General features: G+C 44.4%; 1 protein-coding gene across 3 annotated transcripts in view; it reads right to left on the bottom strand.

The window, feature by feature from the left end:
* Positions 1-25,751, bottom strand: part of PTPRG (protein tyrosine phosphatase receptor type G) — a 404,913-nt gene extending 379,162 nt beyond the window's left edge. The window contains exons 1-2 of one of the 3 annotated variants that reach the window (XM_061472858.1): positions 25,450-25,751; positions 23,793-23,909 (exon numbers count right to left, since the gene is read on the bottom strand). In XM_061472858.1, coding sequence (XP_061328842.1) covers positions 23,793-23,877 — 85 coding nt within the window. In that variant the 5' untranslated portion in view covers positions 23,878-23,909; positions 25,450-25,751. Of the gene's footprint in view, positions 1-23,792; positions 23,910-24,094; positions 24,350-25,449 lie in introns of those variants that run through there. The other 2 variants (XM_061472855.1, XM_061472857.1) reach the window with 2 other exon arrangements.
* Between the last annotated feature and the right edge of the window lie 216 nt (positions 25,752-25,967).

Raw genomic sequence — 25,967 nt, 5'->3', positions numbered from 1 at the left:
GATGTTCAAAAAAGTACAAGTTACATCACAGTCCTGACAGTTCTGGACCACTGCTTTGCAAATGTGAATTAACATATAATGACAATGAATCAGGTTGTCTAGTAGCAAGTCCTAAGTATCAAAAAAATTAGCTTAAACCTCTCACAGAAAACTCACTCCATTGGAATCAATATTAAGATACTGAATACTCCATTAGAACCAATACTTAGATATTAAAAAGTTACGATAGTATTTTTAAAGTAAACCAATCTAGGTTAACATTTGAAAATTCAGAGGGGAGGCGTTTAGTAATTTCATAATCAAACCAAAATTCTTTGTGTCTTTCAGCACTTATTCTTTAAGTGCACTTGTAAGGTGTCCTGGGTTCAGCAGTTGCAGTCAATTATTTTCTCCTTCTTAGCAGCTGGTGCAGAGCTGCGTTTTGACTTTCAGCCTGGGAATAGAGCTGATAACACCAATGGTTTTAGTTGTTGCTCAGTAACCTTTACCCTGACCAAGGGCTTTGTGAGCCTCATGCTCTGCCAGGGAGGAGGCGAAGCCGGGAGGAAGCAGAGACAGGGCACCTGACCCCAACTGACCAAAGAGGTATTCCATACCACAACACATCATGCCCAGGATGTAACTGAGAGCTACCTGGAAGGGCTGGGACTGCAGGGTTGAAGGAGGTATCGGTCAGTGCTTGATCAGGCTGGGGGGGGGGGGCAAGTTATTGGGTGGCTGGTGGTGAGGTGTTGCATTCTCTTCCCTTGTTATTTCCTTTATCATTATTATCATTGGTGGTAGCAGTAGTGATTTGTGTTATACCTTAGTTACTAAACTGTTCTTATCTCAACCCAGGGGAGTTGCATTCTTTTCAATTCTCCTCTCCATCCCTCCAGCTGTCCGGCTGGTTTTAAACCACAACATAAGGGCAGGCAGACCCTGCACAGGTTTTCTGCATTCAAAGGAGACTATTAAAGAGCTGTAGGCAAATACCAAAAGCTTTTCCTTTATCATAGTGCAAAATGGACCAAAACAATGGACCAGGAGAGGAAACTGCTGTACTTCACAAAGGAAGGAGACAGAGAGAAGTACCAACCCGTCATACTATTTATACTGCTGCAGCACTTGAAAGCACCTAAGATGTCTGTGGTGTGTCGAACGCTGTACAGGCAGGGAAAGTCTCTGCCCCAAAGAGTTCACACAGCCCGGATGTCAGCCTAACCCAGCCCACATTAGTCTTGCTGAGTTCTAAAACAAACCAGCAGTTCCCAAATGCTGCTATTTAAACAAACTAAACCCCACCCACAGCACTCTGAGCCGCCCGGCTCTTGCTGCCTTCAGCTTTATCAGGATAGCAAAGCCAATTAAAATAAACAGACTTACAACGCTGACAGCCTCCCTGCATCAGGACCTTTCATGGAATGCTTACCAAAGGAAAATAAGGGGAAAAGACAAAAGCAGGTAGGCCTGCAGCCAAAAGAGCTGAAGTTACACTGCAGGAAATACTCGAGCCATTCTGCTCATAATAGTACGTTTCCTGCTGCGCACCAGCAATCCTCTTGATGCCTGCTCTCCCCCAGGAAGGCCTCACAAGGGCTGCATCGCAGCTTGGCTTCAGAGCATTAAGCCAAGCTCTTTCAGAAAGCTCAGGCTTTAATCAGGAGCAAGAGGAAAAAAAGAGGGACGCTAAGGTAAATCAGTGCCGGTTTTCCCCACACGCTCCCTTGCTGTCTTCTACGGCTTGAGAGCGGATTCCTTTACACAGGGACATGTTTCAGCCTTTGCATCTGAACCACTGGCTGTATTGATTTTACATGGAGAAAAATTTATAATAAGGGATATATTTATAAAACCAGAAGCACTTTTTCTATACTCCATAATTACTTCTATTCATACTTTTAAATTACATGGCGTTTAACAAAGGCTATACTCCCGTTAAAAAGGAAGGCAGTTCACAAGTGTGACGTCCACTGGTCCAAAAAAAGAAGGGAAGAAAACAGAAGAGGAAAACAAAGCCAAAAAACCGTCCACACCATTAAATCATCATTTTCATGTCACCACCAGCTTGTTCTGACCATGCAAACACTGCCATGTCACTCTCCTCCCACTTTCGCAGAACAGAAGCCAGAGCTCCACTGGAATCAGACCAACATCAAAGTTACCATAAAAGAGTGGCACATAAAACTGCACCCAGGATACACAGAAAACTCAGCAGTCCCCTGGCCAGCACAAATGACAACAGATTCAGACTACAGGCTGGGGAGGATTGCCCAATAGCAACACAAGTGCCCAACGCAGCACCTCAGTGTAATGAGTATTAGTTTGGTCATGGTTAGACTGGAAACTCCTCATGACAAGGTCTGTTTTTTTTCTAGACACTGTGCAAAGTGTCTCACGCATTTCTGGTACTGCATAAGCATTCAACTAGGTTGACACTACAAATCCATGCGTCTTTAAGAATCCATGTGAAGGTACATTTTGTTCTTATTTCTTACACCTCACAAAGCAGCATTACCCCGATCATCCCCCCCACCCCCCGGACAATAAATCACAGCATCCCTTCCTTCCCCTAATGAAGTTCTGGGAACAGGCTCAAGCTCAGACTTTGCATACTTACTGTTTGCCATTAGCTATTAACTCCCACTCAGAGTGAACCTATGCTACTTTCATAGTCACCTGCATAAATATGTTTTGTCAAACCACAAAATTGCAGGGGAAAAAAAAAAATGAATAAATGACCATTTGGGCTACATCATTATCATTTCAGACTACAACCAAATCCCATTTTCCCTTTACAAATTCAATTCCCATCAATAGCCCCATACATCAGTGGTTGCTCATGTTGGTGGCCTCATTTTTTACATTAAAAAACCGGGAAGATTACTGCCAGTGTATAATAGGCAAACTGCATTTTCAATTCCCAACACATGTGCTTCAGGGGGAAAAAAAAGAAACACAAGGTAAGGGGAAGAAATTCAAATGAATGCACTGCTATCAGCTGTGTATTACCCTAGCAACATTACCATACTTCATATCTTTGGTTGCATACTTCAGAGGAAAAAAAAACCCACCACTATGTTGACATTCAATTCTTTTAGCATTTTACTGAATATTAATTCATTCCTTGGGCTTCTGTTTTATTTACCCAACAAAACCAAGCAGAAATGTGGCTTTCTGCTTATATAGTTTTTATTTACTTGGGCAATTTTTTTCCCCATGACCAACATAGGTAACACAAGCCCCATGTCAGCTTAAGTGCTGCTTTCCAGGGGCCATGATAAGAATTCCAAAATGAGGGGAAAACAAAGCAAAACCCACATGTACTGAAAAGCTCAGACAACTTTTTGGTATGCCAAACCTTCTCTTCCAGCCATTCTATGGAGCATCACAGTGCAATGAAATCTGCAGGAAACAAAACTCGAGACTCCTCAAAAGAAAACTGTAGTGCATCTCTATTACTACTATAGCTACAAGTACCCAACTCATTGTGTAACATGAACTGAATTTCAGCATCTGTGCTGCATGGATAATTCAGGCATGGCCGATCCTGGTAAACACTCATTTTGTTTGTGATGGGCTGCAATGCAACAGAGCAGCTCTTCAGGGAATTACAGCAGGCAGGTAGTTCCTGCCAATCACTTCAAGGGTCCATCTTCCCACCAACAGACAGCAGATTCAGACGCAATTCCAATTAGTGCTAATTGTTGTTCTCTCCAAGTTCCTCCGCAGCCAGAGATGGCAGAGCCTTCACTCGTGGTTCTTAACATAAGTGGCAACACTAATTTTGTTCATTTGAAAATCCTTTCTGGAAGCAAAGCTCTAAGCTTGGTAAGTAACTTCAGCCACAGGAAAGCTTGGTAAAATGCCCTCTACCCTAAGAATTCTACATATATATTTTTCTTTACCTCGCATGTCATAGCTCCCTGCACAGAAAATCACTGGTTTGGAGATTTCCACGCTGCATTTCCCTAAATAAGGTTGTACTTTTTAGAAGACCTTGTTTGATGAAGTTTTAAACCATCAAGTGCACACTGAGAAGTTACATAAATTTAAAGTGAGGAGTCCCCACTCGAACTTGACACACAGCTCCCATAAGGGGCTATACTCCGCTGCTGTACACAGGGCTGAAGGACCTTCAACAGCGGCAGCAGCCAACACTGTTTAAAGCAGGCTGTGCCCAAAATACTCTTGCAGCATAGCAAAGCAGGGCTGCTTCTGCACAGACCTGGAGTTTCCTTCCCTCCAGTATCACCATCTTCTTCCTGGCAGACTTCTGCTGGACTCTTTGGAGCTATAGGAACCCTGCCAGACCCATGTAGGGTTTTTGATAACAGGAGCCGCACCATCCGGTTCATCCCTCCCTCCTCTGCAGGCACAGATCTGCTCAGCTGTACCAAGAGCTGCCCACAGTTTCCTGTAGGCCCATGTCCATTAACCACAGACAGAGCACAACAGCTCAACAGAAGCTTGCAGAGTTAAATTCAGGTCAATACAGTATTGTCATATTCATCAAGGGAGAACTTTAAAAAGATAACAGTTGTTTGGTACAAACAACACCTCATTTTTCTCCCATGAAGTATCTCCACCATTTGTGAAACCCGCAGTGAAAGACAAATATGGTTTCAAAAGGACATTTTGAGAATACAGTTTTTACACTGCAATTTCACACCAATCCTGCAAACAGAAAAGTCTGTCTTACCAAAGATGCTCAAAAGTCCGTCCATACAGACCCTTTCAAGTTACTAATACAATTCAAGACTAAAACTGTGTCTGCTGCCAACATTTCATGTCTTAATCACTGAATGCTTAAATATACACATCGACAAAACAAATGTCATGTCCACAGACCACAAGCTCATAAAGAAAAAAAACAAAGAAGTAAAATGTTAACAATTAATTAAAACAGTTCTCATTACCTCAATTTCCATCTGCAATTATAATCATTTCCCATTTCAAATATCTGCCCCATTTTATTCTTAATTAAAAATTACATCCTTGCAATGAAGTGCAACAGGAATTAACAATTCAAATGCTATCTATGCAAATTTGTTAGTCCTTTGATTTCTCCACCCCCTTTATGCAAAGTCATGTGTAGGTTCATTTTTATTAAGCTCATATAACTTCACTGAACGTCTCCTGCTCTGAACTCTATACATAATATTTCAATCCAAGGACGCAGAAGTAAGTGGTAAATGGTGCAATTTCTTTTGAAGTCTCATACCATTGATTTAAGAATCAATACATATGTGAAGAGGTATCCTTCCTAAATAATTTCAGTACAAAATTGTGGGAAATTTTAAGATTTAAAGACGCTTTACATTCCTGAGGGTTTTAACAGCCATTTCTTCAGGCCCTGCTGTGTAAAGCCAATGGAGAAATCACTGCAACACAATAAAACCCCACCTACCTACTGGAACTTGAAGTTCCAGTGACTCGACTCCTCAACATGACTCTCTGCCCTCAACCCTTCCATAAGCATCTCTTACCCAATTTGGTTTTACCTCCCTCTGCATTTTGAGCTTTCATCCCAGATCTCTTCCTGCTTCACCAGCCAAGAGCAATCTCTTTTTAAGACTGTTTAGGTGAACAAACTCAACACATACACACAGTATTAATGTCTCCAGATATAAATCATTTGCCCACGGATTCAAAGCAGTTCAGCAGCAAAGCAGCACTAAAGCAATAACTTGTTTCCAGATGTTTCGGCACCTCTTTTATACTGAAAAAACTCAAGTTTAAAATTCATTTAATAACAGTATCACTGTAATAATATACTCATAATAATATGAACATCCTACCAATGCTGATCACTGCCTTGCCCAAAGCTACTCTTCAATCCCATTCCAGCAGGAAACATTCAGTAAGGGACCAGCTGAAACAGATGCACACATACAATGCTGGGGGATATTCCTACCGAGGATCAGCCAGCTCCTCACAAGAGGATGCCTGTGACTGCTGTGTCCTGGCTTTCCTGACAAAAGACAGGATCCTGCAGTTGGGAAAAATTAAGGTATCATACAGTAAGTTTTCTTCAGCTGTATGACAGCAAAAGGAGGTTATTCAGAAGAGCAGTTAGCTGTGGATACTTAGGAAACAAGCAAAGGTGGCCAGCTCCTTCACAGATAAGATCCATACAGAGATTACTATTACAGACTGGAAGGTGAATTTCTCAAGGTCCAAAGGGCAGTGCAATGGCTTTAAACTATGTACTTAGGAGGCAATTAGATGCATCAATATGAGGCAATAGATTGGAGGAAGACCTGCAGTTTACCAAATTAAAAGGAATGTCTCGAAGTCAAATTATACAAACCTTTACACAAATTACACTGTAACCTTCTAAGGAAGAGGTCTGCATTGTATTCCAAAAACCTCATTGTGTTTTATTAATAAATTCTGGCAAGAGGAAGTTTGAAGTCATCCATTTATTTCACTGTCTAATTTAAACCCCCCTTTATTCAATGATCTTTTTCTGTCATAATCTCTTGATCTAATTTAAGCAGAGTACATTCTCTTGCTACGAGTGTAATTTTCATTTAAGTTGCTGTAACATGTGCACAAGGAATATGTCAATTCAACTCACAAGGCCCACAGAGCACATCCAGGAGAAGTCAAAGGAAACTTTAACACCCAAACTAACTTACTCTTTTCTTTCCCAATCTGCAAAAACTGCTTGAGATTAAGGCAACCAGAAAGGACTAAGATGTCTGACGGCAGTTCCCTGGCACTGCCTTCTGCTTATCTCTCACTCTTTTAGATGCAAGAACACATGAAGTCTCTCTCTCCCCCTCCAATTATGTCATTTGTCCTTTGCTAACTCTTATCCACATTAACAACAGAAAAAATTCCTTCTATCTAACACTGTAATTGCAGGAGCTTTAAATAGATAATTTAACCTTGGGAGGATGTTAATTTTCACTGAGCATATCGCTCCAATCTCTGACACAGACAAACCCTTCCACCTGAGCACACCGCTCTTTAATTGTGACAGCACTGTCAGATAATTCATTTCAAATAGTTGATCGACCCAGAGGGAGTATAAATGTCCAAATATTTAACAGACAATGATGCCTTTTAAAATGAAAACTCAGGCTTGTGAAGATGGCTGTAGCGTGACCACCAACACACCAATACCATCACCCAGAGACAATTTACTTTATATACCAAAAAGAACTGCTTTTTCAGACACTGTTCTGCAATCAGTGGATGAACCACTTTTGATCTGTCACAGCCACTGCACATCAGTTCACAGCTCCTAGCCTCCCTCAGAAGAGGCCTCTCTCAGAAGAGGGGCTATCTGATTAAGAGAAATGGAGAAACTACTGCTATTTGTCCTCTTTGATACTGAGCTGGTGGACGTTTTCAACATTGACTTCATGATTACGAAGCTCAGGAGCAAACCAGATTTATCCTGAAGCCAGCCATAAAGAAGCTCAAAGGGTGAAGGTGTAGCTGTAATGCTCTGTAGGTCAGAGAAACCCAGATAACACTGAGGAAAGGCTTTTTGCTTAAGTGTAGGGTGGTCTGATAGACAGGCGCATCCAAAAGGAATTCAAGACATTAAAAGCAACTTATCTCTTCTTCATTGTCAAGGTACTCACATTCAGCACTGTCAAACATTAGGATGTCTCCTAGCCTGATAACCATTGCCCACACAGATACCACAGAAGCCTCATGAGCATCTTGGATCCACTCCGTCTATTGCTGTGCAACATACACTTCTTGTCTTCACTCCCAACCAGAGAAACCAGCTAGGTTGATTGACACCAGCACGTACAACTCACAGGCCAAGACGACTTTCTGGCAGCCTTGCTTCACTGATGGCATGGCAATGCACCAAGACACTGAAATCCCCCAGCAGAAAGGTGCTCCTCTCTCCCAGGATGCAAAGAGCTCCACAGTACCCTGGCTGCTCTCTTGGCTCTTGATCTCCACAGGAATTAAAGCAGGAGGAAGTCATTTGCCCTTTGATTAAACTCATAGAATAGGGTCAGAAAGGCCCTTAAGATCATTTAAATTCATTAAATTCAGCTGAGGCCAAAACCACAGCTCAGGAGTTCACCTTCTTTGCCACCATAGTGAGAGAAGCCACCCTGGCTTCAGCAAGCCGGTTCAGTCAGCTTTGACTGCATACACCTGGGCATGCAACTGCTCATCCTTGTGCAGCAAGTCTTAAAAGTACTATCAATAACTTTGCCAGCACCCCACTGAGCCAGTCCAGGACGAGGAAAACACAGCCACCTCCAGACATACATCTTCAGCTATCCAAACTCCCACATTAACCGAACCAGAACCTTCAAGCAACACTCTCACAACTAGAAAAATGCAATGAGGAATACAACAGTGTTTCTCTGACCAAAATAATGCATGTCACTGAATGCAAGGAAACCACTGGATGTCTTCTTCAGTGCCTCCTTTCACTGCAATGCTTTGAGCATCACCACAAGATACAGGAACAATAAGAGCCAGGACAGACTCTGCATATGTATATTGTGATAAACATGGTCCAAACTGTTCATTAAAATCAGAGGTGACTTTGGTTTAAGGAGAACAAAGGAGCTCAGTTTGCCATTCACAAGTGCAGTGTGTTCACACTGGCCTTCATTGCCAGGAAGGCAGGGTACCAGATTCAGCTTTGCTGTAGCTGTCAGATCCAACTCCAGTAACAAAAACGAGCGCAGTTCAACCTGGTTTGACGTTCTGGAAGTGATGGAAATGCAGACTGTCATCTGAGGAGTGCTGGTTACTTACAAGCCAAATTCAGAAGGTATTTTTAGCATGTTTGTCCAGCTTTGTCATTTCAAAATTAGTTACAGCCCAGCCCATTGGCGCCCTTCTCTGGGATCCTGGAAGACCACAAGACACCAAGGTCTTGAGAAGCAACACACCCCAGTTCTTAGAGGTCTACGCTTCTTCAAAGAAAGGTTCAAACCAGGCATCAGTTTGGGGTTCCCCCCCCAAATAATCATTAGATCCCTTCAATTATCTTATGCCTACAAAACCCTACTATCTGGTATATCACACTACGCAACTTTCATGTCATTGTCACTTTGAAATTCTCACGTGTTACACAGTGAGCACTTCTGGGCTTCACAAACGCTCCTTGGAACGGAAAACAGCTGAAGTGGGGAAGAAGTGGTGAAGAAAAATATAGCTGAAGTTTGTATTAAAACACATGCTAAAATTAAACTGGTTTTTAGAACACCAATACATGTTTAACACAGAGACTGCTGCCACTGTTCCTGGTTTTTGTTCTTTTCCTTGAAACACCAAAGAAAACATAGTTAGTAAAATGGAGCACAGGCAGGAAGAGGGAGCAATCTGACTGTAAACATGATAGTACAAATAGCTGGCTTCTTCCCTGGCTTTTCTCATTGAAAGAAAGGCATTTATAGGCGTTAGTGTTTGAAAACCCACAATCTTCACACATTTCCCCTCCATGACACAAGCTGCCCAAACTGATGAAGCAACATGTAAACAATAAAACATCAGTGCCACTGTAGCTTTTCAAGGAAGAAACTGCAATGAAGCATCACTGTCCTCTACCAACATATACTCCACTAGACAGTTTTTCCTTGTCAACACTGCAGTAAATCACTCACTAGTCAGATTCCATCTGATGTCGCGCCACTCCGCATTGAAGGTGGAAATCTCCACTGAACTGAACAAGGTGGTTTTGTCCACAAGAAAGCAGAGTCCTGTGTAACTAATTACCTACACTGTGAAACAGTCTTTTTCCACACCACTTCAACTCCAGTGCAGAACCAAACTGGTGTTACCAGTTTTTATGTACAACCCTAGCTTCAAAGTTTAACAAAAAGCATTCACTAAACACACTTCTGCCAAAGGTATCACAAGGCCACCTGACTTCAGTATCACCTACCAAAGAAGTTTCATATGCTATAAAGAAGCCTCATTGGACAAGACCACTCTTCAAAAAAAACCCAAAACCTTATTTCACAGTTTTGACTACAACAGTCAATTCAGACACACATTATAAATACCAGATGTGAAGTCAGTTCTTCTCTGCTGCTATGACACCTGATGAATATTTGCTCTAATCCACCTACTAACTGCTTTACTAATGGAAGAAAACTATTCAGGTATATAATTCCTAAGCTTAATTAATATTAATGACAGGTTTTAAAAGCAGTAGCATTCATACATAAATATATATATATATATAGCAACACACAGCAACTTGAATGCAAAATAGCACCTCAGAAGTGTTCAACAGACAAGACAGAGCAAGAGACTGATCACAGAGCAGCAGAGCATCCTCCTTAGCAGTAAGGGTGAGATACAAGGTATCTGAGCAACCAGGTCCTGATGTCTGAAATACTGCTCCAACTGCTCATCAGCAAAGTGGTGAATGACATCTGGCCTCAGCTTACACTTTCAGGCACTGAGAATTCCTGCTTGAAGCCCACGTAAGGCCTGGGTAGCAAACACTGCATTAGCGTAAGTGCTCAGCCACACTGGAGAGGGATGGGGCAAAGAGAGGAGCACCCAGTCCAAATTGAAGCATTCATGTAGGGGAGACACAAAAACATTCAGCAAGACACTACAGTGCTCAAGAAGGCAGCACTGCACCTCTTGCTGGACTTCGGTCCAATTCTTCAGCATAAGGTCTTTCTGCGAGGATGCAAATATTAAAGACAACTAACACTGCATTATCTTCACAGTCCAGCTGAAAGATATCTAAAGCACTTTTACATATATCCATAGCCACAGCATTAGCGACTTCACAACCATCTTGGCACCAGTGAAGTATCATCCTGGAAAGCAGAACACAGCAGTCACGTAATAGAAAGCAAACATGTAAGCAGGCCTCATACAGCCCATGTGTGAGAACAGCAAAGCATTAAGCAGCCAAATAAACTGAGCTTTCTCCACTTGCAAGCATGAGAGCTAGCAGAAGGGTCCAAGTTTTGTTGATACCGCCTGTATCAATGACAGCAGAAGTCCCTGAAAGGCACCAAGGGAAACACTGAACAATCCATCAGCTTTCCAGGGCAGGCAGGCCAGTGCTGTGATCCTTCATTTTGCTCAGTATTTTATGGCCCAGACAGTCAATGGTTACAGAAATGGTGTTCATCAGAACCACATATTTTATTTCCAACTCATCCAGAAAGAATACTCTTTGTAAGGAGTATTTCCAAAGAGGGCACTCACATGCAGCAAACTGCAGGATGGCCTTTGTTTCACAATAGAAGCAAAAAGGCAAATCAAACTGTAAGCCCTGTTTTCTCACACTCAGTGTCTGTAGCTTAGAAACATTCGGTTTTGCCAAGAAAGAGAGCACTGCTTTATTACAGTGGGTGCTCATCATCCCAGTTCAACAGCAAGCACAACTGTCAGGTGAATTAAAAACTGAAGATCAGAACAGAATTATTTAGCAAGTGAACTTGTTACTAATAGGGTGCAAATGAGACAAGCTAGAGTTGTTAGCCGCTGACAGCACACATCTCACAAGCCTCATCCAGCACTGCAGACAGTCTGCACCTAAAATGCCTTATGATGCCTCCCAAATACAGAAGCAAATAGGAAAATGCAACGTCAAGACTACAGAAATAAAGTCATTGATCAAGACAGCAATCAAAACTATACAGCGTGAAGGTACACTCAAGACTACTGTGAAACTACAAGATTCCTCAGACCCAATGAAAAAAGTTCATTTTCTTCCTAAGTTGGTTTTCACCTTGAAAGCTAATTGTTGAAAGAGAAAAGGTCACACTGCTTAATAACATGAAACAGAGAAAGCACTGCATGCAGATTGTGTTTGACATGAGGTATTAATTATCTTTTTGACAGAGAACCTATTTGTGCTGTAATATATCACATGCATTGAACTATGGCTTGGGAATCACTCACAATAGCTGTCACTAATGTGGAGGCAAGTCACTTTTACCTTCCATTCCTAGATCACTGCGTGCCAGGTCTGCTCATGTGCTTTTAAGCACAGCTGGCTTCTTGGCACATAAACATGAATTCCTGTGTGATTTTAAGTGATTAGTTAAAAAGAAACTGTTTGGGGTTTTTATACCAAACTCAAGAGATTTACATACAACTGTTCAGTTGCCTTCAAGGATGAAGAAAATCTGCTTTTCATCCTTGTCATCTAGTTACTAATTATGTTTTGCTCTTACAAAACACTGCTTTAGCAGTTTTCTTTAGGGAACAGACTCTTGTTTTCGTTACCAGACTAGCCAGATCTGCCTCTTTTTGCCCTTGGTTTGCCATCTTGATTCATTAACATACCTGAATCGAAGCAAGTGGAAGTAAAACGTAAGGAAAAACTGAACCCAAGAGATTAAAGTAACAGGTAGCTCATAATACTCAGGAAATAAACAGAAAATGAGATTTAGACCATCCAAAAGGTTCTTGTCTTTGGGAGGAAGATTTCCAGCTATTCTTAAACATTTCTGATGTTATGAGAAGCACTGGGCAGGATCACAGAAACCCAAAGAGTCATCTGACAAAAACATCAGCATGCATTTAGTCTCACCTTGCATAACTTAAAAGATGCAGGAGAACAGAAATGTTCATACAGACGCTGGCCCAGCACTGGTAGGTGCTGAACCTGGCAAGCACCGTACCAAAAGCATCCATGCAAGAGCCAGATTCTCCATCACAGCAGCTGGTCTGCCATTTCTGGAAATACTGTTTCTTAAGACACAAACTGTTTCCTCCAACCAGCCACCTACATCAGGGACGGGAAGCCTTGCCACTGAGAACCGAACCTTCAGAAACACAGGGTTTATGTTTCCAATGAAACCGTTTTCCACAGTAATGTGACCATCTCCATCCATCTGGGCAGCCTCCACTACAAACTAAGGAAGGAGATTTCCTGCCTCTGTGATCAACGTGCCAGAGCAGCAACACATCCCATTTCGAACACTGCATCAGAGCGTTACCTTCAGATATTTACTCTAATATTATGTTACGGTTCACCATTGCCTTATCTAGGAAGTACCAACATTGCTTCAGTCTGAATTCCATGTTGAATTTGACCCAGGTTAACTGTTATTGCTGGCACTCTGCTGGCTGGGTGGTAAAAGCCAGCTGACAACATGACAACAGCTTCTTACATGAATTGGTGTGATGCAGAAGGATCCAAGCCAAGGACTGAAGACACAGAGACCCAGACTGTACATTTTCCACTGGAAGTCCTCCCTGCAGAGCACTGCCCAAATGCACCAGGGGGAAGTCTGTGCTCCCCTGCCAGTGCAGAATTCCTATGTCAACAGCATTCACCGCAGCCCCAAGCATATGCTTCCCCTCAAGACGTTTTTAAACTACTTCTAATTGCCAAGAGTTCTTTATTGCAGCTATTTCTCAGCAATGATTTAAAATACATGTTTGTTTTTAAATTACTGTTGACATTCTCTTAGGCACTTTGGAAAATAAACCCCTTCCTCCATATGCAAAAATTAAGAATTAATAAGGTCTGGCAATTACCTTGATGGAAAGAACAAAGTGACTTATTTGAGCATACAGAGGTTTACCAAAAAAAAGTCTGCTCCAGTAGTTAAAAAACAAATGAAATTGCTTCTTATTGATTTTAATTTAGGTTGAAACACTAGCTGTCTCTGCAACAAGGCCAGAAATGGAAACAACTGTAAATGAGTACAAGATGTGATAAGATAGACAGATTCTGAAGCAATCTAGCATACAGATGACCTCAGTTTAGACAGTAGCTAAAATATGATATCATACATATGGATCAATAGGTAAGTTTGCATTTGTCTCTGCTCCAAAAGCTGGAAAGTTACACGTCTTTTTTTGTTAAAGTGCTGTCCAATTAAGCTCTACTGGTTTGTTGGGTTGGTTTTTTTTTCCTCTTGCAGATCCTCTGGATTCTAATTTACAAATAAAATCAAGAGAAGCAATTAAATGTTAAGTACTATCAGCATGTTTCCCCAAGTGATGTACATGTGCAATAGAAGCAGTCCAATCTTGATACAGAAGGCCAGGTTACAAATTGAAATACATTTGTATTACCATTACTTGCAGGCTTCACGCTCCAGCAAGTAATACCGTTGGGCATCAGGCTCCCCTTCCATGCACAGCAGAGGCTCTCTGACCACACAGGCTGCAGCTCCACTTTATTCCTCCAGTCCCCAGAGACAACCAGGGACTTCAAATGTGCAGTAAGGTATGTGCAGCACAGAACAACGCTGGAAGGGACTTTTGGAGATGGCCATCTAGTCCATCACTGTAAAGACTAGTTGAAACCTTCCTGGCAGACTGCCTGCTCACTGCCCTGTGCTCTCCAGGCTGCGTGTGCTGCCAGCGCCTGCCTGGCTCATGCTGCACTACATCCTCCTGAAGCACATGAGAAGGATCAGTACTGATCAAGCACGATTAAGATTATGATCCTTTCAGCATGCCAGACATTGATCCAATATTAGCTACTAGGTAGGGATCAGGGCTTCTCATCATTTTTTTGTGAAGACTATCGTATTTGCAAGATTGGACTCCCCCTCTACTTCAGTCATAAGGATCTCTTCACCTTCTCACCTACCTTCAGAGACACCAGTCTCTTCCCAGACAAGGTAATATTAGCTGGGAGAGAAGGAATTGTTTTTCCCTCATCTGATGCACGGGGCAAGTTTGCCTAAAACAATCGAGGTGGAGAGTGACAGCATCAAAGGGAAGCCACCCTAGTGGAAAAAGGGCCATGGCAACAGAGCAGATCTTCTAAACTCTTGCAGCTGGCTCAATATCCAGTCCTCTGCATCCAGCAGCAGCAGAAAAAGAGGACACTACAAGAAACACTTTATACCAAAAGCAGCAGCATGGTTTCGGTATAAAGGGGTGAGGGAACGGATGGGGACAAAACCCACATTCCTAAGAAATCTACTGCCTCCTTGGGGCTACATTCAAGCAGTAACCCCCATTCCTGAGTTTCTGATGAAGCTCAAGTGTTAGCCACATCAGTGTTATCACAGAAGGGTGACAACTATGACCAGAAAGTCACAGTCATGTTCTGGAGCTGTAAACTGAAAGCTTCACACAATGCTTAACCGAGAACTCCACAGCAAGCACCTGGACTATTACAGGATGTACCAACTGCTGCCTCCTTAAAAACTGTTAGGCTGCAAAAGGAAACAAAGCCAGAACAAACGATGACACTAAGACTGCAGAGGACTTCAGTCAAAGAGGCCTGAGTTGCTCACCACTGTTAAAATTATCATTACAGCATTGCACACATGGAAAAAATAAAAATAAAAAAATATTCAAAGAGTTTACTTTATTAAAGTTAAAACCTTGATCCAGGCCACATCCACTGAACAGCAGACTACGCTGTTCAGCACCGACTTCAATAACCACCTGTAAGTCATAGCAGGCAAACAATAAACATGCTCTTTCTTGCTGCAGCAGAAAAGCAGGCCACTGGAAATCCTTGGACAAACAGAAAGGGCAATAGCATCATGCACGTATGATATGAATACGACCAGTGTTGAGCTCTGGTGTGCACCCTTCTGAAAATAAGCCGGGGGAAAAAAAAAATGGAGAAGAGGGAAAGAAAAAGAATGCTACAAAAATTGTAAAAGGACTAGATGAAATCTGATGGCAAAGGGCTTGCAGAGTTTGGTCACCGAGTTACTCAGGACATTGTGACATGGTTTTACTGTAATGCGCAAGCACCTCATGGTAACTAAAACATCAGAGGGCTCTTTAAACTACTAGAGAAAAGCCAAATATAAAAGACAGTTGTTAAAGTGGATGCGTATTTGCAGTTTGAGAATCACAGCCACAGTGACTAACTCAATTGCTTTTTGGGTTATTTTGGTAACTGTTCAAGGAAAAGCAGGTCAGTATCACTTCAATCTGCATCAAAGAAGCAATTGATAAAAACCACACAAACAACAGACAGCCATTGACAGAAAACCTCAAAGCTTCGGTCAAAAATTAGGTGCAGTATAACAGAGCAATCCCCTGGACTGGTACACATAACAAGCACTCCAAAGAGAATTTTAATGGATGGACTGGACACCTCTGCTTCACAGCAAGCACAAAGAGGTGGGTTTACATTTCACCGCATAGTAAAAACCTCCAAGAAGCATAAAGACAGTATTAAAACATAAAGGCAGTGTTAAAACTGGGCACCTTTGTTACAAAGCCAGCCTATGGAAATGCTGAAGAGAATATGCACAGTTTTTCTTGAGTAATGTCCTGATGAGGGTTACTGTGCAAATCCTCACCTGATGAAAGATGCCACAGATACATTCATATCAATTGTGCTAGGACAATCTGCAGCAGCAGAGGACCTGCCATTAAGATAAAACATTACAAACTTGCACATTTTGCACCTCAGGTTTACAAAGATGACAGTGAATTAATTCACAGTAAACAGAAGCACTTTACAATGCATAAACAATGTAGTAAGAAACAACTTTAAGAAAAATCACAGTTTCTGAACCTGCTGTCACTGAGCCCATCCTTTTAACACTTATTTAAATAGCTAAAGCTGCACAAAGGTGTTGCTTTGGAACACAAACAGTTTTACAGAAACTGTACAAATCTGATGCAAAACCCTTGGGCAAAGAAGGAAAAACAAACAACTAATTTTAGAACCTGAACACTCCATTAGCGATTCTCACCAATTAAAATATGATGCAACTGCTGTCAACAGGCAAAGTTTAGTTGTAGTTTTAAGCACGGATTTAAATTCAGAATACAGGAGATACTGCACTGTAAGAATATGAGAAAACTAGTTACAAGCAGCAGGTAGGCCAGCAAGAACAAACCTTCAACTGGCTCTCCATGCCTACCTGCTGAATGGATGCAAATGTTAAGAGACAGTCATGCTGCACAAACCCTTATTTCCACTTGGACTGCCAGAAATCTATGCCATAATCTCCTAACGTCTGAAAGTACTTTAGGAATCTAAATAGCAGTGAAAGTCTATCGAAAATGTAATCCCTAAATTCACTTGTGATAGCAATGTAGATCTGCACTTAATTATTTGAAAGCCAGTAGTATCTTTATTGGCTCAGCCTGGAGTTTCCACAGGGAAAGTAGGACAGACACGACAGTCTCATGCTGAGGCACATGATAAATAATGATTAAACTGAGACTTGGATAAATACACAACCATAAGGAGAGCATTTCTAAGCACACCAAAATGACACAAAGGCAGGACTGGTCCTCAGCAGCGCAGGGTTTACTTCACAGACATCCTTCTTCTAAAGGAATGGAATGAGGCCCAAAAAACCTAACTTTCTAACTGCTGAGGATGAGCAAGGGGCAGGACAGAACTGTTTCTGTTTACCTCTGCAGTAGAAAAATGGCTTGTCCAGTGCACTGGCACAAGGGATGCCACCTTCAGATCACACACATTCAGCGCTCACCACTTGTCATGGTGAAGTCCTCTTCCACTCTGGGAAACTAACACTGTTGTTTAAACCAGTCTGACAAACTGACTAAGCAATTCCAGGTCTAAGACTTCAGACTGATAAAAATACAATAACCCAAATTGCAGATGCTTTTATAGGAGTAAGGAAAGAGCAAGGCACTGCTTGGATTAAAGCAAGTACACAGAATTATGTCTGTCTCTTACAAGCTTCCTGCAAGGATAGAAGATGGAAAGAGTGAAGTGCTGGAAAACTGAACTGCCCACTTCACCTGCAAGGAGTTACCAGATAGTTTTTGTTACTGTCAGCAGGATAAACTGACTCCCAACAGAACTTTCACAACACACGCTCAGGGAGACAGGAACATTCTATTTCCAAAGAAGAGAATAAAACAGCTATCCCAGGACCAAATAATAGCTCACATTTTGCTCCTAAATATCAATGCAGCTCTTCAGAGCTTAAGGTATCACTCATTACATATCTGCAAGCAGAGAAAAGGACTTTTTCAAAGCAGCTTTCCTAAGCTAAGCACCCAAGTCTCAAAACACCTACATTTCCTCTGCTAAGGCCTCCATGCTCTGAATGCAAACCCCCTCAAAGGGCACTGGCACAGGATAAGCACATTGAGGCATCACTGCAGCATTTATGCACAGGCAGCCTGCAATACCCACGTCAACTGAGGTTTTATGTGTCAGTGCTGCTGGCAGGTGCACAATGCGGTCAAGTTTTAAGTTCTAGAAAATGGTTCATCATTATTCAAATGACTTGGTAATGAAGAACGCCGGTACTTCAACTCCCAAGCAAACTTGGTGGCGCATAATAAAACCACATGAAGAAACACAGAAGGGCCGGGTACAAACTGATTTTACTTTAACCATAGTTCACTTGAAGAGTAATTCAAATTGCTGTAAAGTGAGCCCCATTCAGTGTAATAAAAACATATCTTACAGTGATTGCACAAATTTCTCCATTTCCTTACTGCCCTGTGTCCTCCCTCCTCCTCCAGTCAGCTGGGGAGTTGATTCACCATCACTGCTTCCTTCAGCTTCCCATCAGCAATCAGAGAAAAGGAAAAATTAAAAAAGCACAGCAACACCCATGGAGTATTGCAGGATCTTCACTGCTGTGCTTGCAATCTGCACCCTCATTCATCTGTTCATTTGCTGGGTGGGATGAGCCTCTGCTGAGGCTATAAATATGTGAGAGCTCAAGGCGTTAACCACTATGCCCTGGCAGCTGTGCCTCAAGAAGACAACTGTACATTAAAAGGCAAGCACTTCAAGACATGACCAAAGGAGCCCTGAGTCATCTAAGAGTACCCCTGTCCTCACTGAGGTGGGCAAGACCACTCTGGAGAACTGTACCATGTGTAAGCAGCATTAAAAGAAAGAAGCAACTTTTGACTTGTCCCAGGGTAAGTAATGTGGATGGGTAGCTGTAGCTTACAGCATGGGTAACATGATCATCAGCACTACCACAAGATACTTCGTAATGGAAAAATTAATAGCAACCAAGGATCATTCTGCAATTTTTTTTGGCTTTCCCTGAAGGTTTATAGACACACAAAAGCAGAAACTAGTGCTTTCACCTACAGTTACTCTCTTAGTTGGGCATCTCCAGTTGGCCAAGCCCCGCATTCCCCTGCTTTATTTGAAAGAGTGCATTAATTTACACCTTCCTCCTCTGCTTTGTTTCCAGCCCTTGCATGTCTCTACGAAACTGATACAGGCTAATTCTTCCTGAGAGTAACTCTGGCAACTGAAGTCACATTCCCACCAACCTGGTGCAAGAAGATGCAGGTTCACAGTTTTCACTTGGAAGCAATATCGACAATTTACTTCCTGAAGAAGAGAAAGATGTGTAAAGATATTTAGGCACGTAAAGCAGCAAGCAGTCCCCAAAAGGGATCTATAAAAGCATAAATTAACACATTTGGTGCGTATCTGCATCCTTAGATGATGCCATGTCTTTTAAGAAAATTTGTCTGATGAGATTCCACTTCCCAAAATACTAAAAAATTGTTGTTTAGAATTAAACTTTAAGCAGGATGGCATGTAAACATGAATAATTACTATTTCGTCAACACACAGAAGCAACTGTGATCTTTAAAAATGGAAGCACAGTCATTTGGGCAAACAAATCAGCTTTCTTTCTTTGTAATTTCTCAGATTAAAGTTACATATTACCTAAAGTACAGTGTTACTACTGCACCCTGAGGCTTCAGAGCACATCGTGCCACGTGATCATTCGGCTGCTAAAAAGCAGCAACCCAATGATCTGTGTTTTTTCAAGGACAGCTGAGATTAATAGTTTGAAGTCCATTTCTTGAATTCAACCATGAAACTTCAACATTGATATCAGAGTTAATGTTCATGTAATTTTATTTCGGAAAACTCTAAGTACGTTAGCCCTTGAGCACTGATCATAAGGTGGATAGAGTCCTCACCGCTATCTGTCATTTCTGTAATTGGAAACAAACACCAGCTATTAAATTTGCACATCTTGGTAACAGTCCAGCTTTAACAGACTGGATGCACATAACTTCAGACACTTCTCCCTGCAAAGACCCAGGAACAGGGAGTGAAACCATCACCCTACCAAAATCAATAGGTGGGGTTTGGTTATTTTTTTGCCACCCAGCAAGACCTATTTCCTCAGCAGAGGTTCCTAGCATGGCTGCAGAGGGGCAGGTGAATGATGTGACATCGCTGTGCCACACTCACACAAGCTCCTCACTGCTCTGACCAAGACACCTATTTTCTGAACAGTATCAAGCCCCCTTTTGTCCCCATTTCTTAGACAAAAAGGAGATAGCAGATGAAGGAGCAGTAATAGAATCCTAACTCATACACACAGGCAAACAATCCTCCTCACTCCTTCAAGCAGAGCAATGTCCCCAGCCTTGATACAGGTTTTCTTAGACACTGCAGACAGGACTGAGAGAATTCCAGTTATCCTCAAATTGTGTTCCTTTCCTTTTTGGATATACCAAAATCCCTTCCACTGTGATGCCTCTTCTTCCTCTCCCAAATTCAATAGCCTCTTACCTTGGCTACTAGTGCAGCTAGCTCCTGTGAGCACTCAGACTTTGGAAACCTGTGTCCAGGCTCTATTAACCACAAATCAGCTCCTGTAAACCAGCTAACAGATAGCAAAGCTCTCCCTCGAGTTTTCCCCCCAGAAGCACATAGCAAGCTCAGCTCTTACAGCGTGGGATAGGCTCACTTGACATTCTTTATCTACAAGGACTCCATTAGCAATTTCCCGTAACGTAAAGCATATTTTAAAAAGGCACTGAAAATAAGGGATAATTAAAATGTAAGAAGTGTCATCTTCATAAAAGCCACAGGACTAAATAAAGTCTTGGAGGGCCCTCTCCTGTACATTCCGTATTTCTCTACGTGCACAATGCACCTTCCTCTGCAAAACCTTTCATAAAGAAAGCCATTCTCCTCCATGCCTTTAGAAATACCTGAAGTAGCACTTGATTAGAAGGGAAAAGCTCCTAGTATATTTCTTCCTCCAAGCAGTAGTCAGTTACATGTAAAATTAACTCTCAACTCAGAACCAGAAAGACTCAAAATACAAAACCCATTCACAGTTACCTGGCAGTGACCAGGTCAGCAACAACTTGATCCATTACCTGAGCTAATCCAGAATCAAGAAAATTACTTTCATTTATGCATCTAGCCCAAGGGAACGCTAACAATTGTCACTCCTTAGGTGACAGGATCATCACAGCAACAGCTCATGACTGCACACACACATACTTTTTCCTTCACAAAAAGTATTTATCCTCTCTTGGTAAAGCACTGAGAAACTGGACACCAAGTATATCACAGCAAGGTTAATATTTGTGCCTTGCTGATTTCTGGTACTGTGAATTTAGATTAATGAGCAAACAGACCCCATGGAAACAACCTCTCTTACCTTGTCTTAGTTTGATTTATTAAGCAATGCAATTACCAGTGACAAGCCCACAGAGAAATGCACTAAACACTTCAGAAAGAGCAAAACCTTGCCCACATATTGTTTGTGCAAGAATGACTCCCTCCTCTTACTGCAACCAAAGGAACAACAGCAAAAGATACCTACTTAAACAGTGAAAACCTATTACGGTCCTCAGAACAAAAGAACACTGCAAAGGCTTATTTTCTACATGGTTCATTTGTTGTCACTGAACAAAGGAAATAAATAGCCTTTATGTTTCTTCAGAAAGTAAAGTAATTTGCAGGGGAGAGAATACATGGTGACCTCTCTTCAGTTTAAAGAGAACTAGATTTGAAATGCAGAGAAGAAAGATGCTTGTGAATTAACATGTAAAATAAGTGCCTTAATTCACTAATCCTCTCTAGAAAGTGCCATGAAAAGGCACCAAAACATTTGTGGTAGATACTAAACAGTTAATATCTTGATGGGATTCCCCGCCAAGACAAATTCCAATGATTTTCCATTGGATGCTGTCAGCACCAATGTCCTGTTATAGTCCACTGAGATCCTCCCTGCAGCTTCCCTGCCTCAGGCATCTCGGATGTACTGGATCAGAGTCTGGTTTATCACGCTGCCTCGCTCACACCCCCTTGCACGCACACATGCATGCACACCAGACATCACTGCTCTTCAGGAGGCAGCATACAGCAGTGAGCAAGCACTGAGGGCTAACACAGTAGCTCTGTGCAGAAACTAAACCCATAAAAACCCTCCTACAAAATAGTTTGCTTTCCAGCAAACCTTTAGCCATGAAGAGCCCCAAAGCATTCTGAAGTGTTACACAGCTCTCTCAGGCCTTCCAGCACTAAAGAGTTTACCAACACACAGCAAACATCCACAGACCTACTACTCTCTGCTGACATTAATCTTCCTATTCAAACCGTAATGCAAATATCAACTGGTTCAAGCCTCACTGGTGTATATCAGCGAGTAGTGCAACACTGTCATATTAAACCCACATCACGGCTTGTTTTCCTGAAGCATTCCTGAAGCCTGCCTTCTAGATGTAATTACTGTACAATATATATCAGAACCAGAGAGAAAGACTTCACTCTGAGGCCTGAAATTGAGAAGAAATCAATACAAAGAAGATAAATGTTTCTTCAAGAGCTGCAGAGGTATTAACCCTTCTCTCCAATGTATTTGGTTTTTGCTTCAAATCGTTTTACCATGTGAGAAACTGCTGGAAGGACTGGGAGAAGATGGGTCTAACTGCTTATCTCTGCCTTAGGGAAAAAAAAAAAAAGTGTATTTTAGGGAAAAAGGGAAAGAAAGAGAAGTGGAAGTTCTTATGAAGCTCCCAGAATTTAAGCCTTCCTTTCCACACTCGCACAACCGAACCGACACAGCCAATGACTGGGGCCGCATCAGACACCCATCGAGGGTCAAGAGGAACGGTGGCAGGGGTGCGCTCTGCTCGCGCCCCCCACATCACCCCGCCGAAGCGCAGGGAACGGGGAATAACCGAACGGCTCCCGGGGGCTCGAAGCCACGGTCAGGACAACCCTTGATGCGGGAGGGGACGGGACACAAGACAGTAAATCCAGCCCGCGCTCGAGGCGGGGGACGGCGCGCCGGCGGAGGGTTACGCGCGGCCCCGCGGGGTAGCCCGGCGGCCCTAGAGCGCCCCTAACGGCCGAGTGCGGGCACTGCGGAGGCGGCGAGAGCCGGAGCCCCGCGAGTTCCCCCCGGCCCGGAGGGGCTTCTCTGGGGGGGACTCGGAGTCCCAGGGCCCATCCGGCCCCGGCAGCCCCAGCCCCTGCGTTACGGTGCGGAGCGAGAGCGACAGGCACAAGCCATGGGGTGCGGGTTATGCGTGCGTGTTAAGCACGGTGCGCGCTGGGTGCTCCCCGCCCGCATAACCCCTCTCCCGCGGGCGTGCGGTGGTGTCTGCACAGAGCAGCCCCGGTGCGGAGCGGGCGCGCCCCCCACCACCACCCGCCCCCGGCAAGGTGAGGCGCCGGCAGGGCGAGACACGCACCGCGGACGCGGGTGCGGTGAGCGGAGACCCGCGCACAGCCAAGTTTTTGGCGGCGGAGGCGACGCTGCAACAAGGGCTCAGAGCCGCGCTCCCTGCGGGGCGGCGGGCGGCAGTCCCGCAGCACAAAGGGGGGCCCCGCAAGCAACCCCACGGAGCACGGCTAGCGCATACGACCTCCCGTTCCCCGCCCGCTCCGCTCCATCGGCGGCTGCAGTGCACCGGGAAGCTCGGATACCGCGCCGGGAACCCGGGCACCGCTCACGGCCCCACTCGCGGGCAGCGCTGCCCACAGCCGGGAGGGTGCTGCGGAGCTGAGGGAAAGCCGGCATCGGAGCAGCCACTCCATCACCACGGTCCCTAGCGCATCCTCCGTACTCGCGGGGTGCCTCGGCGGTACCCCAGACGGGGGTCGCGGACACGTGTATCGGAAGCAGCGGGACCCCCACCCCCCCCGCTCCCGAAGCGCCGCGCTCACTCACCGGGGAAGCACACCACATCATGGAGCACGGAGCTGGTGATTTTCAAGAAAAAGATCCACCAACACGGTTGCAGTAGCCTCCGCATGTCCAAAGCCGCACATCGAAAGGGGAGAGGGACTGAAATAATTAACGCACAGGGTGGAAAAAAAAATAATAATTAAAATGAAAAAAAAATAAAAGAAAAAAAAGCCCCGAACTTGTTGAAAATAAGTTTCTCCCGCAGCCCTCTCTCTTCCTGCGGGAAGAAGCGGGGGGCTCCCGCTCGAATCTTCAAGGGGGGGGGGCGAAAATAAACCCCTCACCCCGGGTGTGGGGTAGGGCAGAGTCGCGGGGTCCCCCCGCTCGGCGGGGTGCGGGCCTCACGCTGGCAGCGGGGAGCGCGGCATGCCGCGGACGGGGCGCTCAGAGCCGCCTTCGCGCACGGGCGGGCGGGCGGCGGTCAGCCGGGGCCCCGGCGCGCTCCATCCTGCCGTACAGGAAGTGCCGGGCGAGCCCGGATCCTGGCGGAGACTTTAAAGCGGGGCGAGGGAGAGCGGGAGAGGAGGGAGCGCGGCGCAGCGGAGAGGCGAGGCGGAGGCGCGCCGGGCGCCCCGGAGGCGCGCCCCCGCCGCCCTTAAAGCGGCCGCGCCCGCTCGTGTGCGCGCACCCGCACCGTTGTCCCTGCGGCCTCCGCTGTGGCTGCGGAGTGTCTGTGCGTTGGGACGGGGACTAGGGCAAAGTGCGTGACTGCGCCGCGCGGCTCTGCGCGGGTTTTGCGCGTGTGTGGCTGAGGTGACGCGCGCTCGGTGCGCGCTGCGGAGGGGTTGGGGTGTCCGTGGCCCCTCCACTTCCTGTGGGCATCACTCTGTGCCGTCAGCGGTGTTCGCACCCCAAATCCTGTCATTCTCCCCCATCCCCTTAGCGCTGCACATTGCCAGAGGTTCCCCCACGCAATCATGCAGCTCAGTGCTGTGCTGCGTGCTGCCAGCAATACCCAGGTCACACAGCATCATTCTAGGGATTGCCGAGGGTTGTCCCATGTGTCGTCCCCGTCCCGTCCCCCCCCGTGCCCCCCCCCGAAGTCATACAGTTTTGTTTCCCCCCAGTACCCAATACTGCACTGGGTATAGCCAGAGACCCCCCTCTGTCATCCTCCCCCCCACCCCCCCCCCGTCTTTTTTTTCTCCCCTCGTTAATACTCATCATTCTGGGTATTGCCAAAAGTCCCCCCTCAAATTGCTGTTTTTTAGCTCAATACTGTGCATTACACCACATATTTCCAGAGAGCCCCCTCTCAACATGTCTGGTATTTTTGCAGAGTCAGGTGAAGGCTGTCCCAAGGCACTCTGTATCCAAAGCTTGATCCACAGCTCCCTCCCCCCTCCCTCCTGGCAACAGTTTTCTGAGTGATTGATAACTTTGCACAGGAAACAGAAACAGAAAATGGTGTGAATTCAGGATGAAGGGATGGCTGCTTGGACTTGGCATTTCCTGGCGGTTCTGTGGTCTGCTGAAGCTTAAATTTCATTCAGAAGTAGTTTTTGTCTGTGTCTTCGGTAATTATTTCCATTACAAGGATTCTGTTTCAGAAGGGAAAGGCTTTGGCAGGGGTTTATCAGTGCGTGCTGCACACAGCTCTGGCTCTGTCATTTGCTGTGGCCATCTCCTCTTTGCTTACCTGCAAACCTTTCTCATCTGTGGTGTTTCCAGAGGAGAGGAGATGAGCGGTAGGAGGAGGAAGAGTAGGGAAATTCAAAAGAAAGCATATTTATTCAGTGGAATGGCAGTGATTTTCTGTCCCCTTGCCTCAACTTAGGGATCACTAGAGCAGAGCCCTCAGGACTTGGGTATATACTGCTGCTGTGCTCTGGAAGAGGCTGTGGCTTTGTGTCCCTCCAGGTTCACCCTGTGCCAAATCAGTGGATTACTCTGCAGCCGAAGGGGCCCTGATTAGGAGGCGTTCGTAGGCTTTCCTCTTTCTCACCACATCCCAGATTGTGCCTGCCAAAAATTACAGCTGGAAGTTAAAAGTGCAGCCCTTGCTAGGCCAAACTGTTTATCCCAATATGGATTTTACCAGTGTGATGATTTAAGGACCTGATTAGGTGTTCTCTGCCCTGGAGGGCACAACCCGTTGGGGAGTGCAAAGAGAAGAGAAGGTGCTTGTGTAAGGATTTATCTAAAAGAAAGCAAAAA

The sequence above is a fragment of the Pezoporus flaviventris genome, unplaced genomic scaffold (assembly GCF_033815535.1).
Source record: "Pezoporus flaviventris isolate CSIRO_AGI_PZ_B2104156 unplaced genomic scaffold, CSIRO_AGI_Pfla_v1 ptg000073l, whole genome shotgun sequence".
Taxonomy (NCBI): domain Eukaryota; kingdom Metazoa; phylum Chordata; class Aves; order Psittaciformes; family Psittacidae; genus Pezoporus; species Pezoporus flaviventris.
Note: the sequence above shows the minus strand (reverse complement) of the source record. Positions and strands in the feature narration are given on the sequence as shown.